The 19558-nt window shown below is 52.2% G+C and overlaps 1 protein-coding gene across 2 annotated transcripts in view; it reads right to left on the bottom strand.

The window, feature by feature from the left end:
- Positions 1-11147: 11147 nt before the first annotated feature.
- SF3B3 (splicing factor 3b subunit 3) overlaps positions 11148-19558 on the bottom strand; it is a 55344-nt gene continuing 46933 nt past the window's right edge. For both annotated transcript variants that reach the window (XM_048816890.2, XM_048816891.2), the window contains exons 22-26: positions 17641-17853; positions 15960-16058; positions 14867-15010; positions 14012-14116; positions 11148-12181 (exon numbers count right to left, since the gene is read on the bottom strand). In XM_048816890.2, the coding sequence (XP_048672847.1) occupies positions 12041-12181; positions 14012-14116; positions 14867-15010; positions 15960-16058; positions 17641-17853 (702 nt within the window). In that variant the 3' untranslated portion in view covers positions 11148-12040. The remainder of the gene's footprint in view (positions 12182-14011; positions 14117-14866; positions 15011-15959; positions 16059-17640; positions 17854-19558) is intronic.

The following is a 19558-nucleotide window of genomic DNA, read 5'->3' as shown; positions in this document are numbered from 1 at the left end:
TTCCTATTTTTAAGAAAGGGAAAAAATGTGATCCGGGTAACTGCAGGCCTGTCAGTTGGACCTCTGTAGTATGCAAGGTCTTGGAAAAAATTTTGAAGGAGAAAGTAGTTAAGGACATTGAGGTCAGTGGTAATTGGGACTAAATACAACATGGTTTTACAAAAGATAGATCGTGCCAAACCAACCTGATCTCCTTCTTTGAGAAAGTAACAGATTTTTTAGATAAAGAAAACGCAGTGGATTTAATTTACCTAGATTTCAGTAAGGCGTTTGATACGGTGCCACATGGAGAATTATTAGTTAAATTGGAAAAGAAGAGGATCAATATGAACATTGAAAGGTGGATAAGGAATTGGTTAAAAGGGAGACTACAGCGGGTTATACTGAAAGGTGAACTGTCAGACTGGAGGGAGGTTACCAGTGGAGTTCCTCAGGGATTGGTTTTGCGACCAATCTTATTTAATCTTCGGCACAAAAAGTGGGAGTGTGCTAATAAAATTTGCGGATGATGCAAAGCTGGGAGGTATTGCCAATTTAGAGAAGGACCGGGATATCCTACAGGAGGATCTGGATGACCTTGTAAACTGGAGTAATAGTAATAGGATGAAATTTAATAGTGAGAAGTGTAAGGTCATGCATTTAGGGATTAATAACAAGAATTTTAGTTATAAGCTGGGGACGCATCAATTAGAAGTAACGGAGGAGGAGAAGGACCTCAGAGTATTGGTTGACCACAGGATGACTATGAGCCGCCAATGTGATATGGCCATGAAAAAGCTAATGCGGTCTTGGGATGCATGAGGCGAGGTATTTCCAGTAGGGATAAGGAGGTTTTAGTACCGTTATACAAGGCACTGGTGAGACCTCACCTGGAATACTGTGTGCAGTTCTGGTCTCCCATGTTTAAGAAGGATGAATTCAAACTGGAACAGGTACAGAGAAGGGCTACTAGGATGTTCCGAGGAATGGAAAACTTGTCTTATGAAAGGAGACTCAAGGAGCTTGGCTTGTTTAGCCTAACCAAAAGAAGGTTGAGGGGAGATATGATTGCTCTCTATAAATATATGAGAGGGATAAATACTGGAGAGGGAGAGGAATTATTTAAGCTCAGTACCAATGTGGACACAAGAACAAATGGATATAAATTGGCCATCGGGAAGTTTAGACTTGAAATTAGACAAAGGTTTCTAACCATCAGAGGAGTGAAGTGCTGGAATAACCTTTCAAGGGAAGCAATGGGGCAAAAGATCTATCTGGCTTCAAGATTAAACTTGATAAGTTTATGGAGGAGATGACATTATGGGATAACATGATTTTGGCAAGTAATTGATCTTTAACTATTCATGGTAAAAAGGCCCAATGGCCTGTGATGGGATGTTAGATGGGGTGGGATCTGAGTTACCCAGGAAAGAATTCTCTGTAGTATCTGGCTGGTGAATTTTGCCCACATGCTCAGGGTTCAGCTGATCGCCATATTTGGGGTTGGGAAGGAATTTTCCTCCAGGGCAGATTGGAAGAGGCCCTGGAGGTTTTTCGCCTTCCTCTGTAGCATGGGGCACGGGTCACTTGCTGGAGGATTCTCTGCACCTTGAAGTCTTTAAACCATGATTTGAGGACTACAATAACTCAGACATAGGTGAGAGGTTTATTGCAGGAGTGGGTGGGTGAGAATCTGTGGCCTGAATTGGGCAGGAGATCAGATTAGATGATCATAATGGTCCCTTCTGACCTTAATATCTATGAGTCTATGAGACCTCCCTGCCTCTCCTGTAACTTCTCCCAGCTCTGCAGCAGCGGCCAAGAGACCTCTCCTGGGACGAATCTTCAGCTGACCTCACTTGGGAAAGTCCACATCCGGGCTCAGCTTGGCAAGAGATTTCCCCTGGTCAGTGTCTCCCCTTTGACATTTCCCCTCCGGCCCTGGGCTGTGGCACAAGGCAGCCTGTGGGAACTCTCCATGGGGCAGCACCCACAGCCAGGTGTTCTGAGCCGACAGCTGCTCATCTACAGCATGGGTAAAACTACCCCAGGGGGCTGGCTGTTTGGGTGGAGCCCTCCCATCTGTCTGTCCTGGGTCTTTTCAATCACAGCTCATCACTGCCACCCACTCAGCACTCTCCCAGCTCTTGGTTAAGGAGGAAAGGAATGTCATGTCAGTGAGGCTCTGAATTAACTCCTTCAGTGCCTCCCTGTGGCTGCTGCATCAGGGACGGGAGTGAAATTGCAAATGAACATGGATTCTCCTGATCCGGTCTTGCTTTAAACCAACCTTGTCAAATCCTACCTGCCTGGTGCACCTTTCCTTCTTCAACAGGAGAGCAATGCATCATTCACTGCTGCATTAGCAAAGGGCATGGTTCTACCCAGTGTGACGTTGCACTCCACATGCTTTATGAAAATAGGCTTATGAATGTGAATATGGTGTAACTGGAATATGCTTCGTGCAAAAGATTATAACAAAGTTTATAATCTACTGAGTGTGGTCATCCCATTCGTTTGCAGGTACGAGTTCTAGGTCTGGCATAAGGGGAATAAGACATAAACTTGTATCACTGATGTAAACATATTAAGTGGAAGCCATTAAGACTGCTTCAGAATCAGTGACCTGCGAATGGCTCCGTATACTTGCAAACCTTCTTGTGTACATGTGGGCCAGCTCACTTCATTGGATGCTGTAGCTCACGAAAGCTCATGCTCAAATAAATTGGTTAGTCTCTAAGGTGCCACAAGTACTCCTTTTCTTATTTGGGGTTTGGATCCCATTGGGAGCTGGGTGTCTGGGTGTTGGAGAAGGTAACCTGCTGAGCTGTTTTCACTTAAAACCTGCAGTTTGGGGGGCATGGTCCAGACCCTGGGTCTGCGTTGCAGCAGGCTAGCATGTCTGACTCAACAAGGCAAGCTTCTGGAGTCCCAAGCTGGCAGGGAAAATGGGCTCACAGGTAATTTCAGCACATCAGGTGACAGTCCCAAGGGGGTCTCTGTGACCGAATCTGTCGCACCCGACCTGCTGTGTTTCAACAGCAATTTTGCAGACTGTTTTAAGTGCACAGTGTGACTCCCGCCGGAGCCAGATGGACATGGCCAGGTATTCTCCTTTGCAGGTTTTATTTGTTAATGGGAAATGAACCGTTCATGCCATTCGGGATTCTGGGAGGTTTGGGATCCAGAAATTTCAGCCAAGTGGAGCTTTCTGATAGGAGATTGTTTCAAATAATAACCCCAAGGCCTTCAGCAGCCCCTTGTGGCTGAGTCTCTCAGAGCACTTTAATCAAATCAGCTGCCCCCATGAGATCGGTGTGCGCGCGCCTATTTCACAGAAGGGGAAACCAAGGCACAGAGGACAAAAGTGACTTGCTCAAGATCTCTGTGATAGAGCTGGTAATGAAATGGGACCCAGAGGTGGTCATGCTGCCAATCTCACCTCCCAGCCAGCCATCTTCCATGCTGAGGGCTACCAAACTCATCTCACACAGGACACTGATGGGCAGTCATCACATGGGGGCAATTTTCAGTCACTGCCAGCCTGGGCCAGATCTGCACACATGACCTAGTCATGGAAGGGTCCCTCTGCTATTGCTGGTCCCTCAGGCCAGAACGGGCACCTTCACCTGAAAACAGCAGCCTTAGAACCGCTGGACACACAGCCAAAAAGGCTACGCCCCACTGAGGGAGAAATTCCCCAGCCTGGAGTAGCCAGGGGTTGGTGGAGGGCAGGATCCAGATGTCTGGGCAGAGTGGGACAGCAGGAGACTAGAAGAGTGGGGGAGAGGGGTCTGCAGGCCAGGATGGAGGGGCACTGGTAGAGGTGAAAGTCGGGGACTGCCCAGCACCTGCCTGAGCAATTCCACTTCTGGTCAGTGGGCCAAACGCCGAGGGCAGCTACCCAGGGTACATCCAGGGGATCTCCATTGTATCCAGGCAGGAACATCTCCATGGCGGCCAGGCAGGAACTCCCATCCCAGTTCCGTACACGGTGGGTGGCGGGGGAGTGTTCGGGCACTGATGCAGCGAAGCGTTGAAGTGGACGCTGCTCCTTACGCACACGAGTAGCTCGGCAGCCTGTGATGGGACTGCACAAGCGCTTGCCTGGGTTCGGGCTGAGCATGCACATTAGTGCAGTATTCCCCTCTCTCACCTACAAGGATGGCTGGGACTCTGGCTGACACCCAGTCCAGTGGGGGCTGAGTGCCCCCAGACCAAGCCCCTCCAGGAATTTTCCTGTAGTCCTCCAAGACAACAGTCAATGTATTAGCGCAGAATGTCAATTAGGGGGAGTGCCATGCCCTAGGTCCCTTCACTGATGGAGGTCATACGGCCAGCGTGTCAAAGCAGGACCAGGATTCATCCTCCAATTGGTCTCTGAACTAGTGCCAGCAGCTTGGGCGCCAGATCTGCCAGGGGTTGGGGGCAGCAGCACGAGGAGGAAATTAATTGTAAACAGGCCATTCATTGGAAGCGACGGGGATGAGGGAAATGCGTGGGAAGGACGGCACTTCTGCACACTAGCAGGGAGCTCTGAGAACGGTCTGGCAAAGAGTCAGGGTTAAGCAGGGTGCCCCAGACTCCAGCCAGTCTATTGCCTTTGCTTCAGGTCATTGCCTTTCACCTAAGTAACTAGCAGCAGGCAAACAAAGGGGCAAAGGGGACAGCGGTGGGAATTACACACCCTAGTACTGAGACAACATCTCTCTGGTCAAAGAGACCTCACGGTGCTTGGCAGTCTCAGGCTGCACCGAGGCACTGCTCATCACCTCTGCATCAGCAACGGCGGAGGGGAAAATGGGGACTCACTTCACTTAGGGAGGTGGCAGAGGCCAGGGAGGGATGAGATCTGGTTCTATCCCCACCTATCCCTTTGGGCCAGCTAAAGCCACAGCCCCACCCACTACCTGTTTCCCCTGCTGTGAAGGGGGTAGTAATATGGACCGTGCCTTGGCAAGTGCCTTTAGACCCTCAGATGGGCCATGCTGAGGGGAGTTATTACTGCTCTGTAGCGGAGTCTAGGGGGCTGCATATCAGCACTAGCATGCCGAGCAAGGCTAACGCAGACTCCTACCAAATGTGCTGAGATCTTTAATGCAGAGCTTTGGTTCCACAGCTGATCTGAAAGCTGCCCTTGAAGAAGAATACCACTGCCTCTCACCGTGCTGGGACATCACTTCCAGCACCAAGGAAGAAAAATGCTCCCACGTACCACTTGCTGCAGCAGCTGGGAGGCGTTGCCGGCGCCCATCGGCGAAGAAGCCTGGTTGCGTCAGAGCCTGCATCGGCACCGACGATGATCCAGTGACAGACGCCAGTAAGGTACCCGTGCTAGACCAGGCAGTTGCTTCCGCCACCACTGATCACATGGAACTGTTGACTTGCCTGGAAGGTGTTGTGGGGTGGGCAGCATGGCAGCGCTTTGAGTTGGCTCCTTTGCCTCAGAGGAGACCCACACGGGTGGTGGGCGTTCTCCATAAGGCCCCCTTCCTCTCAGGTTCCCTCAGTGTCGGAGGGCAGGCCAGCTGCTGCGCACCACCCATGCCCCACGGACACTCAGCATGAGTCTCCTTCCCACTGCCCTCAGCTGCTGCGGTTTCCTGGCTCTCCCAAGGCCCAGCAGAGCCAGGGAGCAGCGTGACAGGGCCCTGGCTGCTAAGCAGGTGAGGTTTGCTGGCATAGGGAGGCCCAGAGAGGTTGTGGTGTCTACAGAGGATGTATGGAATAGGACCCATCCAACTCGTCACTACCCAGGGCTTCACAGTGAGCAGGTCAGGCCACTGAATCCATCAGCACCTCCAGCCGTGGCTTTCTAGTGCAGGCCTCACAGCTCCCATCCACACCTTGTCCTCGGCAAGCTGGGTGAGCGCCAGGCCTCTGTCAGAGTTCACCTGGCAGGGGCAGCAGGGTGCCTGCGGCTCTGACGCTCACTGCCCTCAGCAGCCCACAACTGGGACATTCAGGGCCTGGCGGGAGGCCTGTGGGCTGGGTTTAGCATTTGATGGCAGTTTGTGACTGGTGGGGCTAAGCTGTGTTGAGCTCTCTGCTGGCAGGGAGTGAGGCACGAGAGGGAGCCATTAATTAATAGCTTTTGACTGGCAGTCTAGACAGTGCCAAGGAGCCAAGGTTTATCCCCCGGCTCTGCCTCTGACCTATCCGGTCCTCGCCCCAAAAGCCGTTTGCAGCTCTGTAGGGGCGGAAGGGAGGAACCCACCGTTCAAATGTTGAAACAAACAACAGTTGAACCAATCAGAGCGATGCCTCTCTGCAAAATGAGACACTGGGAATTTCCACCGGATGGAAAGAGACACAGAGTTCCAACTGGCAACACAGTGCCTTAACAGAGGCTCCTGCATGCTTAAAGAAACCTCGGTGATTGCAAAAGGATGCATGTGCAAGGTGGGGGGGACGCAGGAGGAAGCCACATCCCTGAAGGGTCCGTGTCACTGTTCTGTTTGAGCCTGAATGGGGCAAAGGCAAACCCCAGTGGAGGTTTGGGAGTTCCCACAGCTCTGAAGGCTGGGCCTTTGATGCACACCTGCTGCATTCCCTGGGCATAGCTCTTGGGAAAGGGGGTTTCTCCCTCTGCCCCAGCAGCCCATCACCCACTGCAAAGCAAGGGCTGATTTCCTCATGGCAGGGAATTCCCAGAGAATTTATGAAACACCTGCTGTGATTGATCAAAGCCACATTTGTCAGTGAGATCCCTGCCGGTGAATGGTGCTGGATTGGACAGCCCTGGGGCCTGGACCCTCTCCCCGTAGGACTGCTGCAGCACGCAGCGCCAGCTTCTGTCACATGGCACTGGAGGGCCTTCGCGTGAGACGGGGAGCCAGTAATGCACCTGTCTGCTAGAACGCATGAGCCGTGGGGAACATGAAGCCCTGGTCTCTGTTGCCCAGGTGTGGCCACTTGGAACCGGGTGATCTGGCATGTGACACAAGCCCCGACCAACCCTCAGCTGCAAACTGGCTTCATGCATGGTTTTAAACCCAGGCACATTCTCTACGGTTGCCATTTCCACAGCAGCGCCCACCCCTGCCGGGTTTGCTTCGCTGCAGTCCCCCCCATTATGGATCACGCATCCTTCCCTGCCACCCAAGATTATCCCGCCGGGGCAGTTAACAGGCATTAACATTGCTCTGTCCTGACGACCGCCACATAACGCTGTTATCCCAGCTCTGTGAGCCAGCTCAGACAGGGACTGGCCCTTGCGTTGGTCTGTAGAGTGAGGACTGGAAGCCACTTAAGTCATTTTCACTTATGACCCAAGGCAGAGCACAAACCCAGGGCTCCAGTGCTTTCACCCACTTAACAGAATGGGGGGACCCAAGACCCGCAACTCCATTTCCAGCTTGGGTGCCCCACCAGATGGACGAGTCAGAGCTCAAGCAGCTGAGAGATGGGGAGTTGCCACTGCCTTGGCAGGACATGCAGAGTTTTCAGGTCAAAGATGCCTCCCTCCCCTTTTCTACAGAGGGTGCAACTCATGGGGCAAATGCCAGCAGAAAGGGCCACATTTACACTGTGACATCACCCCTTTCCTGCAGGGTGATGCCGGGGTAACTGGAAGAAGAGAACCAAATGCAAGAGAAAGCATCAAGTGCCGTGATGCATTAGACACAGGGGTCATGGGAAGGTGTCAGCGGAATCAGGTGTGCAAATAAGACAGAGAAAATTCCTTCCCTTGTCCTTGCAGCAACAGCCAGATGATAAAGGGAGAGTCACCAGCCAGAGGTGCTGGGTCTGAGTTGGTTCTATCAATTCCTTGTGGAGATGGGGTGTGGAATGGTGCATTCTGCTTGCAGGCCAGACAGCCTCCTAGTTACTCTAATTGTGGCTAACAGCAGTGATAAACGGGGGCATCTGAGACCCTGTTCCACAGAAGAGAATGACGGTGTGGTAAAACAGATGCTGGATTCAACAGCTCATGAGGACCAAAAGGGCTTTGATCCAGCTCCCAAAGTGCGCCCTCCTTTGTACCTGCACTGCAAACACATTCCTCCTTACCTGGCTGATTTCCCATCGGCCACACAGTTCTTTACCCCAGTGCATTGCTAACATGCTGTTGCTGCCAGGCAACCTTGGGGCACTGGAGATCTTTCATGCACGTCACAGGAGGGTCCAGCCTGGGTGACCTACAACACTAGATTAGATGAAGCAACAGAAGAAACTGACTGGGAAGGGTCTGGTTTTGGACTGTGGGTGGTATGGACTTAAGGACCTAGCAGCAACAGAAGACAGTTCAGCTATCTGCTTTGGCACAGTAGGGAGTTTGTACCACTGTTCTGCAGTGAAGTACAGAAACCCTCCGGGGAGGTCAAACCCTTCCCTAGGGTAAGAGAACCGCAGTCTATTCACCTCCTTCCCCCATCACTGTGCTGTCCCAGAGCCTTCCAGCAATAGCAACGCTGTTGTGATTTGTTCTCTTGGGGAGATGGAATAAACAAACTGCTTAGCCAATGTGCTTTCTGGAAGGTGGAAGGAGAGCACCTCACACATCCTGTTCCCCTCCCCACTGGGAACAGAGGCCAGTCCCAGAGGCAAAGGAACGCAGCAGCGAAGGGATCTGCTGGGAATCACTAAGGTGGAAATGGGTGTGGAGGTAGTTTCCTGTCTCTCCTCAGTGCTTCACCACATGGCAGCTCTCCCAGGGGAGTCCAGATGGAGCGGGAACACTCTGGCTCCCAGTCCATCGCTCATGTTTCTGTTGTGGTGGATTGGATATGGATGTTTGTTTATGGGGGGGGGGCGTTTGGGGGTGTCAGTGTGAAGAAGGGGGTGTGTCTCAGTGTCTGGGCTATGCGTTTGTTGAAAAGGCTGGTTGGATGCTACCTCAATCCCCTGCCTGGGCTGAATTTCAGCAGTGCTGCACATTTAGTTTGGGGGATCCTTCAGTGCAAGATGTAATTTCTACCTGCCACAGGGTGCTCCTGGCCCCGGAGTCACCGCCCGCTCGGAGGAGGAGAGGCAATGAGAGGAGTGCAGACCAATGCTCCTGGGAGGAGAGTCCTAAGGCTGGAGGAGGGGTGAGGAAACAGACAGCTTGCAGCACCACAGCCAGAGGTCTGGCTGCTCTCCACATCCAATTCTGAAGGATAAGCAACACTCAAGCCCTCAGCTAAGGAGGATAATGCAGCTGGGGATGCAGCAATCCTACAGGAATCCTTCTGGCCAAAAGGCATCCCAAGGAAATCAGAACAGCTGCCGCTCTCTGCTCCATACCAGCCTCCAAATGTCCTCACACCAGATCCCGATGGCCCTCTCAAACTCATTCCCAACAACCAGGAGCAACGAGCCCGCTTCTAACTGCAGGAGTGTGGCAGAAGCAGCCATCTCATTTACAGAGCTCCCAGAAAAACGTGAGAACCCCTGGAAGCAATGTTGTCAAATGGTCCATGTTCAGACGGGAGCTTAATGGGGCTGTGGCCGAGCCAAGTCCCACAGCCAACACGAGATAGGCCCCAGCAGCCATGCTTCCAATTCCTGTGCAGAGCAATCGAACCGAGGGACCACTACAAAGTGTAGAGGTCAGGGTATTGGGTCACTAGCCACAGCTTTGTCCTAGTCAACTTGCCGACTCTCATTTTATGGACTCGACTCCCGTGCCCTTCATCCGGGCCAACAAGAGTGGGAGGGATTTGCTACTGTGATCAAGAACATCTGTAGCACAGAACACAAGTCCTTGTGGCCCTGGCCAAGAGCCTAATGTCAATGTCAGCACCGAACCTGAGCATGCTGGAAGAAGTTGCTGCTCAGTTCTGAAGCAGAGCAAAGCACCTCTCAGCCTCGATGCCCCGCTTCCCCCCAGCTTGCCCCTAGGAGAAATCCTGGAAATGGAATGAAGGAATCAGGAAAACCGAAAGGGTACCAACAGAGGTGATCTACCTTGGTACTCACCACCACAGCACCTCCCAACCCATGACTAATTCATCCTCGCTACGCTCCAGTGAGGTCAGGAAGTATTACCCCTCTTTAGCAGGTAGAGGGCTGGGGCCTAAAATGGATTGTGACTTGCCCAAGGTGACAAAGGAATCGAACTCAAAATGCTAGTCTAGTGCCACTAATCATCCTTCTGACTGGATTACAGATCAGGAGATAGTCTGGGGAATCTTTAAGTCTGCTGAAGTGCTGCCGTGTGCCCCTGGGTCACAATATTGCATCAATATCAGAGATGCAGATCCATACATCTGCTACTGATGGCTAAGGCTGTGATTCCGTCACGGATTCCATGATTTTAAGAGATGTCCATGAGTTCGGGCTTCTGCCCCAGGTGGTGGGGCTTGGGAAGGGAGTGCCCCCTTCACCCCATGACTTATCTCAGCAGGTCACACAGCCTGTGGGTCACTGGCAACCCCTCCGCGTCACACTGCAGCACTTCATTGTTACTGTTACAGTTTTTGTTGCCATGACCACACCCTGATTTTGTACATTTTTACCGTGACTGTTCCATGAATTCTGCCTAGTTTTACCGTGACAAAATCGTATCCATGCTCATGGCTGACTAGGGCTTTGCCGCACCGCTGCACAGCTGGCCTCTGCTTTAGCCCTCCAAAACTGGAGCAGAAGCCAGGGAGCAAAGCTTGTGCTTCGGTAAAATGGGCAAGAACTTGATTTGTAAATCCTGGGCAGCATCTCACTCCACACCCGGCAGCCAGCTCCAGAGCAAGGCAGCTTACAAAACAAAGCACGAAAAGGAGCCCGGGAGGGAGCCTACACATGGTGTTTAGCTCTACGGACAAATCTGCACAGCCAAACAGCGAGCAAATGGGAGGCAGCCGGTCTCATTTCTGCAGTCCATTCTCTCACCTTTCCCCTACTAATTTCTCCTATTTCACAGGCTTTTGGCTGACATCCGCCCCAACTCCTTGTTGGTAGCTCCCATGCCCCCTTCACCAGCAGGCTGGGGATCGCGGCACCGTAGGAGAGAAGCATAGGCTGGTGGCCAACTGCCTGAGCCTGCAGATGCAAGTGGCCCCCTGTTGCCCCCTATATCAGGGCCAAAGGAGAAGCAGGGAGGGTGGCTGGGTGGCTTTCCAGCGTAGGGAAGGTGGATCTAGAACATGCAGCATTCCCATGGCTCAATAACCCTCTCCCCTGCCCTGGGTGTGGCCCCCTGCTGAGAGACACTGTTTGGGAGTAAAGGCGGTCAGCACTCAAACCAATTTAAAAACCAGGTTTTTATTCTTCCTGTGCTGCCCCCAATCACAGCTTGGAGACAGGACACTGCTCGTGCAAAAGCTGTTACAAAACACATGTAGTCCCAGCTCAACCTCTGCCCACGCCCCACCAGAGTCAACATTGTACAAAACTATATTTACAGGGAAACCAGTTAAAAATAAAGGACTCCAAGCCGGCCCCAGCCTTTCCAATGGGGGGTTCAGGCCACGTGTGGCACTGCTCCCTTTTCAGAGCTTCACGTGCTGGGACTTCCATACACTGGCCATGGGGCTCACGGAACCCCAACCCCAGCACGTGGTGCGGGTGTGTGTGTGGGCAGGGCTATTTCAATTACCCTTGCAGCACCTCAGAGTCACACCCCAGCTGTTTACAGCCCACCAAAGGGCTGGGCAGCTCCAGACCCCCATCTGAGCGCCCCTGACCCAGATGCCATCAGTGGGGAGAGGGCTCTGCCAAGCACTGCCCTGCCCAGCTCGCTTCATGAGGCCATTCGGGGTCTAGCCCCAAAGGGCCTCAGAAAATGGGTCCAGGCTCTGGTCCTAGACAAAGAGACGGGGCAGCTGACAGCCATGTGCCTGTGACCCCAGGGATAGAGGGCAGGCCTGGAGAGCTTTCCTGCTCTTCTCGCAGGCAGTTATGATCACTAGATGGGTTTACAGGGACCCAGGGCCTCCAGCAAGCACCTTGCCATGTTGGAAAGCCCGACTCCTGGTACTGAGTTTATGGGAAATGCTCATGCTTAAATTTACAAACCCAGCCCCAGGGGCCAGAGCAAGACGAGCAAACTGAAGTTAAAAAGGGAAAAAAAGCACACATTATTCCTTCCAATCCGGCTGGGAGCAGCGTCCTTGGCATGTCCCAGGAGGGGCTGTGCTGCTCAGAAGGCATAGCGCGTGCGGATATCCTCCAGCTTCTTGGACACCTCGGGGGGGGTCCTGTCCAGCTCTTCCGAGACGTTCTTCTGTTTGTTGGGTTCCATGGAGTTGAACTGTTCACAAAGGTCCCCGTCAATCACGTTCTAGAGACAGGACACGGGAACACGTTAGAAACTGGATAGCAAACGGGCTCAGCCCCAACACCGCTTAGTCTGAATGGACAAAAGGGCAGCACGGCAAACAGCTCTTTGCCAGGAGTTTCTTAATCTCGCTTTCGAAACAGGACCAGGCTCAGTGACCTCATCTGCTGGAGAACAGCAGCTGGAGTCAAACTAATTAACAAGAGCCCCAATAAACCCAGACCACTTGAGGGAAGGACAAGGCTGATCTCGCTTCAGCCGGCAAGTCCTGTCTGGCACAGAGTCTCTAGATGGCGTGTGCTGGAGGGGGTTGAAGGAGAAGATTGTGAGTGAGGGATCGGTGAAGGGGAAAGTCTCCAATCAGGTTTCAAAGGTCTCTGAGGTCTTGGGACTAGCCCCAAGGCCATCAATAATAGGTCTGACTCATCTCTGGGCAATTCCTGAGTAGCTGGGACACCCATCTGGTTCTATACCCTCTTAACAGCTCCAGGGACACTACAAGAGCTGCAGTGATAAACATCCTGCAAGCTGTAAAAAGGCTTCTTGGAAGTCCTGGGTATGTGGCACAGTGATGGCTTACAGCTAACACGATGGCCAGAACACCAAGGCAAAGCCATGCAGGCGCCCAAGGGTGGTGCACAGAGCAGGAGCGGGGGAGGGTGCAACAGGCAGGTGCCTGTGCAGGGTGTAGATCCAACATTCCACACCATGGCCTAGTTTTAAATCTTCCTGATTGTTAATAGGAGGCTCTGGGAGGGGCCACAGTGTCACCTAGTGGAGATAGCATTGGGCTGGGACTCAGGAGACCTGGGTTCTGTTCACAACTCCCCCACTGGCCGGCTGGGTGACCTTTGGCTAATCACTGCACCACTCTGTGCCTCAGTTTCCCCAGTTGTAATGATACTGATCTCCTCTGTAAAGTGCTTTGAGACCTATGGATGAAAAGCACTAGACAAAAGCCAGGTATTACAGGACAGTCCCATTTGTCTGAAACCCTGTTATCCAAACCTCCACATTACCCAAATCCCTTCTTTGTCCCACAGCATGAGATACATGCCCTCTGCAGAATGGATCATGCTGAGGGACCAGGGGTTTGGTTCGGCTAACAGAGCAGAGACCCACAGCCAGAACTACGAGAAGGACGAACCCCTGGCTATGGGGGATGCCTCCCTGCTGCTGAATGGCTCCTGCGGCCGCGCAAGGAGCCCTCTGCAGCCCCGCTGTCATGGAAGTGAGTGAGTGGGGCCATGACAGCAGGCTCACTGTGCTGCTGCAGGGCTGGGGACACGTGATCCCTGCAGGCATAAGGTGCAGGGAAGGCTGCAGTCCTGGCTGGGGTGGGGTCTCTGCTCTGCCAGGACCGGAGCCTCCCCATCCACACCTTGAGCCTGCAGGGATGGGGTGTCCCCAGCCCTACGACAGTGCAGAGAGCCCTCTGCAGCCCCAGTCTTGGAGGGAGTGAATGAGGCAGAGCGAGACCCCTGGACTGGACTACGAGGAGGAGCCCCCGGCTATGTGGGAGGCCACCCCACTGGTGAATGATGCCTGCCCTCTTGATTATCTGAACTCTCCATTACTTGAATAAAATCCACGTCCCCACTACTACTCAGATAATTGGGAATATTCTGTATTAGGCCATTCAACAGTGGCTCTGCTAACATCAGCTTCTCTTGTAGTTTATGCTGTCACAAGCTCCCTGGAGGGAGTTGTGGGCCTGTTACTCCATGACACGCTCACACGATATATTGGAACAGTGAACATGTCCAGTGGCAGACCTGCCAACTGGCCAACCTTGGTTACCGCTGTCCTGGTGGACCTAGACCCCAGACCTACCTTAACTGGGAAGTAGTAGGAGCGGAAGCTCAAGTGGTCCCGTCCACAGAGAGGGGGGTGCTCCGACCTCAGATGCATTTCCACGTGCTGGAAGAAGTCATGATCCTGAAGGGACACAAGCAGTTGAGAGGCAGAACAATTTGCTCCTCCCACCCATGTGGGACTGGAGTAACATCAGGATATGGTAGCACTCCACTAGCAGCCTGTGCCCTGCACAGCTCAGTTAATTCCTGGCCACAAAGGGGCGCCCCACCACTTCCAGGCACCGATTTTCTTTTTCACTGGGACAGGAGCGTCCAAAACCAGCCCACCCAGGCCATTCTGCCAGGAACACAAGGTGCTCCCCAAACCTGCATAAATCCAAACAGGTGGCAGCTGCTCTCACGTGTAGGATGGAAGCGTGGCCAAAGCAGTACAGCTCCCAGCATGCAATGCGCCAGCAGCCTGTGCATGGATCAAGATGGAGCACCAAGTGCTGGAGCTAGTTGCTACAAGCTGCACGTTTCTATTAAAATATAGGGCTTCAGGTTGTCCCAAGTCGTATAACCCAGTGGGCCACGCTTTGGCTAACCCTTTGACATGTGCACCAGACAGCAAAGCACCTGCAATGCATTCCTAAGGAAGCAGTCACGGGGAAGAGACCAGTTAGTGGGCTCTGTCTCTTCCCACCCTCCTTCCATATGCCCTGATCTCACTGGCTCCCTTTGGCAGGAGCTTTGTTGCACACTTGACGTTCACATACTGCAGTCACCTATAGTCTACGACCAACACACACAAGCCAACAGAGGATGCGGACACAGGAGCTGGGTGTGGCTGGGCAGTCACTCCGTGCTTCTGCAGCAGGATGGCTCTTACCTCATGGGATGTGAAGGGGACCAGGATACCAATGCCCCCCGACAAGGTGGTGTACACAAGAGACTCAGACCCTCCAGGAATCAGCGTGGTCTTTTGTAACGACAGCACTGTCTCTCCCACGTGGTAATTCATAATCACCTCAGCCTGCAAACAAGTCACGGGTCAGTATTTTCCTCTGGAGTTCACCCACAACCGACATACGCATAAAAGGGGCTGGCAGTAGAGCCCTGTGTGGATACACAAATGTGTATCTGCATCTGATCCGCAAAAATGATCTGCGGATATCTGTGGATTTGCAGGGCTCTACACCAGGGGCCAGACTGAGACTCCGAGGCACCCCCATCCCCACTCCCGAACAGCCCCCCACCCAGGTACGTGGAGGGACCAGGGCTCCCCACAGCTGCCAGCATGGCTCTCCCCAACCCAGCTCTGGGGAGGGGGGCAGCTTGGAGCCACAGCTTGGCCACCGTAAGAGCTGGGTGGCAGCTGTGGGAAGCAGCGGCAGACCCTCCACCTGCCCTGGGTGTGGGGCCCGAGCAGCCCCGGCCCCTGTCTCTACCCCCAAGGCCCTCTGCCCAGGGCAGGTGGAGGATCCGCACCGCAGTTCGTCACAGCTGCCTGACCGCTCTTACTGTCAGAACTCTGTACAGATCCAAAATTTGTATCTGCATCAATGGGCCACAGATATAAAGCGGATACCCGTGGATTTGCACAGCTCTACCAGCAGGATCAGGAGGGGAACGGAACAAGCTCTTCCACTGGAGAGCATGCGACAAAATCCAGGGCTTTACCCAAATGGCTTAGAGCTCTTCACACACATATGGATGTGGCTGATAAGAGGGCAGGGGAGTGAAAGAGAAATGTAACCTGGGGGCCCTTGGCCTGCTCCCAGAGAAAGTCACTTCTCGGCAGGCGTTCGCCAGCGCTCTCAGAACTGTAAGGTGTTTGGCTGTGGCCATTCTGGTTACAGACCCTTACCCGGCAGGATTCATCTCCCCTCAGGATGGATCCCCAAAGATGCACTCGCATTCACTCTGCAAAGCTCCACAGAGGAGCTAATTGCCTGCCCCCCCCCTCTCCTAGGAAGGGTTACCTTCTGCGACGCTCCATTGAGAAGCCCTCTGTCCCACAAAGCCTTGTTGCCTGTCGGATCCTCGTCTACCTCATCGTTTGTGTTGGGAGGCAGCCTCACCTGTATTGACAAAGCAGGACAGAGTCAGCGTGCTGGTCTGTTGCCAGCACCGTACGAACAAGAGAAGGATGCAGGCTAGTTAACCCTTGGCTGCAGGGTGTTCACACTTCCCTGCCAGCACAGGAGCACTTAGTTTGCATTACATCAAGTGCCCTGGTCTGACAGGAATGTAACACAGACCCTCGCTGGTATGCGTGCGGGGCACTAGGAACGCTGGGTGCTCGAATGTTTGGGGAAACGCTCGAGCCACTGGAATGACCCTTCTCTTGTCATTCACAACAGTGGGTACGGCTACACTAGAAACACTGCTGCAGCTGCGCCCCTACGGCACGGGCACTTACTACAGCAACAGAAGAGGGTTTTCCATCACTGCAGTGAATCCACCTCTGCGAGAGGCAGTAGCCAGGGTGACAGACGAACTCTTCCGCTGACCTGGCGGTGTCTGCACTGGGGCTTAGGTTGGCCTCATGAAGTCGCACAGGGCAAGACATTTTTCACAGCCCTGAGTGACATAGTTAAGCCAATCTAACTTCCTAGAGGAGACCAGCCCAGTGTTAACTGGCTGCACAGGAACAGCAAGATAGAAAGGTGACTAATAATTCAGCTCCTTCACCAAAGGGGCCATCCTGGAGGTTTATCCTCACCCCAAACTAAATGCATCTCTTGGCACCAGTGTGATTAAAGACTAAAGAACAGCGTGCACCATTTTATACTGTCAAGTACACAAAGTGGCCAGTGTCAGGATACAAAGAGAAGCATGTATGCATCAGTGCAGAGAGTAAGAACACGGGACACAGCACCCACAACATATGGGGAAATAAGGTAAAACTCCCGATAACTGAGAGCTAAGTCACCAGGGCAGAACCTGGTCACATGGGATGGGTCTCTGGCTGCCTTGGCACTGGCATTCACCGACTGTGTCCACAGAGGCAAAGCTAAGTTGTGCCAGACCAGCCTGATGGAGGCTGGGGTGTAACGACAGACAAGGACTGGTTTGTGCCTCAGCCAAACGCTAGCTGAGTAACATTAGACACATCTAGAACTCAGGCTTCGAAGCCTGCACCTTGTGCACTTCAGAAACTGACCGGACCACCACCAGGAGACACAGTCCACGTGCCACTGAAATGCAGCCCCCAGGGGGGAAAGAAGAGGTCAGGAAGCAGCATGGAATTCTGTAACCAACCCAAAATGCACAGGGAATTTCTGGAGGCAGAGCTAAACACCAGAGCTGGGATTTGGCCAATACAGAGGGCAAACACCCTTGCTCTTGACAAAAGCATCAGGGAATGCTCAGTGGCTACCAGTGGTCAAGAGCGCATCTGCGCTGAAAGGTTTTATTTTTAAATAAGTTCACTGAACTTTTGAGGATGGTAGTTTCTGATGTGCCAATGCTTTAACTTGTTTGCTTTGAATCACTGACGAATAACTGTCCCACGGGGCACTTGTAACAAACCAACGCTAGCTATAGGGCGTTGGCGCTAACTAAACACACATTTTCTCATTTCTGTAGACATACGTAGCTGTTCCCAGTGAGTACTTGCAGTCTCTGGGGTGTCCTGACAGTTCAGACACACGTACTCACCACACAGATGTTGCCAAACTTGTCTGCTCCGGCCACAGTGTCATAGTCAAGGAGGGTGGCGGTGGTAACCCACCGAGGGTAGGTGTCATCGGCAAAGATGATCAGCTGGTTCTCATTCCTCTTGTAGCGCACCCAAATGAAGCTCTCCTGGACATCTGACACTATCACTCTGTGCCCGATGGTTTGGATACCGGAGATGTAGTTGGCAATGTGCTTTTAGAAAGGGAATTACAACAGTAAGTAGTCCTGATAAAGGACTCAAATGGGCTTCATTCCAACGCAGAAAATCCACCTGACTCAATTCATTTTAACAGGTTTCAGAGGAACAGCCGTGTTAGTCTGTATTCGCAAAAAGAAAAGGAGTACTTGTGGCACCTTAGAGACTAACCAATTTATTTGAGCATGAGCTTTCGTGAGCCACAGCTCACTTCATCAGATGTTTACCGTGGAAACTGCAGCAGACTTGATATACACACAGAAATCATGAAACAATACCTCCTCCCACCCCACTGTCCTGCTGGTAATAGCTTATCTAAAGTGATCAACAGGTGGGCCATTTCCAGCACAAATCCAGGTTTTCTCACCCTCCACCCCCCCCACACAAATTCACTCTCCTGCTGGTGCTAGCCCATCCAAAGTGACAACTCTTTACATAATCAAGTCGGGCTATTTCCTGCATAGATCAAGGTTTTCTCACATCCCCCCCACCCCCATACACACACAAACTCACTCTCCTGCTGGTAATAGCTCATCTAAACTGACCACTCTCCAGGTTTAAATCCAAGTTAAACCAGAACATCTGGGGGGGGGTAGGAAAAAACAAGAGGAAACAGGCTACCTTGCATAATGACTTAGCCACTCCCAGTCTCTATTTAAGCCTAAATTAATAGTATCCAATTTGCAAATGAATTCCAATTCAGCAGTTTCTCGCTGGAGTCTGGATTTGAAGTTTTTTTGTTTTAAGATAGCGACCTTCATGTCTGTGATTGCGTGACCAGAGAGATTGAAGTGTTCTCCGACTGGTTTATGAATGTTATAATTCTTGACATCTGATTTGTGTCCATTTATTCTTTTACGTAGAGACTGTCCAGTTTGACCAATGTACATGGCAGAGGGGCATTGCTGGCACATGATGGCATATATCACATTGGTGGATGTGCAGGTGAACGAGCCTCTGATAGTGTGGCTGATGTGATTAGGCCCTGTGATGGTGTCCCCTGAATAGATATGTGGGCACAATTGGCAACGGGCTTTGTTGCAAGGATAAGTTCCTGGGTTAGTGGTTCTGTTGTGTGGTATGTGGTTGTTGGTGAGTATTTGCTTCAGGTTGCGGGGCTGTCTGTAGGCAAGGACTGGCCTGTCTCCCAAGACTTGTGAGAGTGTTGGGTCATCCTTTAGGATAGGTTGTAGATCCTTAATAATGCGTTGGAGGGGTTTTAGTTGGGGGCTGAAGGTGACCGCTAGTGGCGTTCTGTTATTTTCTTTGTTAGGCCTGTCCTGTAGTAGGTAACTTCTGGGAACTCTTCTGGCTCTATCAATCTGTTTCTTTACTTCTGCAGGTGGGTATTGTAGTTGTAAGAAAGCTTGACAGAGATCTTGTAGGTGTTTGTCTCTGTCTGAGGGGTTGGAGCAAATGCGGTTGTATCGCAGAGCTTGGCTGTAGACGATGGATCGTGTGGTGTGGTCAGGGTGAAAGCTGGAGGCATGCAGGTAGGAATAGCGGTCAGTAGGTTTCCGGTATAGGGTGGTGTTTATGTGGCCATTGTTTATTAGCACTGTAGTGTCCAGGAAGTGGATCTCTTGTGTGGACTGGACCAGGCTGAGGTTGGTGGTGGGATGGAAATTGTTGAAATCATGGTGGAATTCCTCAAGGGCTTCTTTTCCATGGGTCCAGATGATGAAGATGTCATCAATATAG

Source organism: Caretta caretta, chromosome 12, assembly GCF_965140235.1.
Source record: "Caretta caretta isolate rCarCar2 chromosome 12, rCarCar1.hap1, whole genome shotgun sequence".
Classification (NCBI taxonomy): Eukaryota; Metazoa; Chordata; order Testudines; family Cheloniidae; genus Caretta; species Caretta caretta.
Note: the sequence above shows the minus strand (reverse complement) of the source record. Positions and strands in the feature narration are given on the sequence as shown.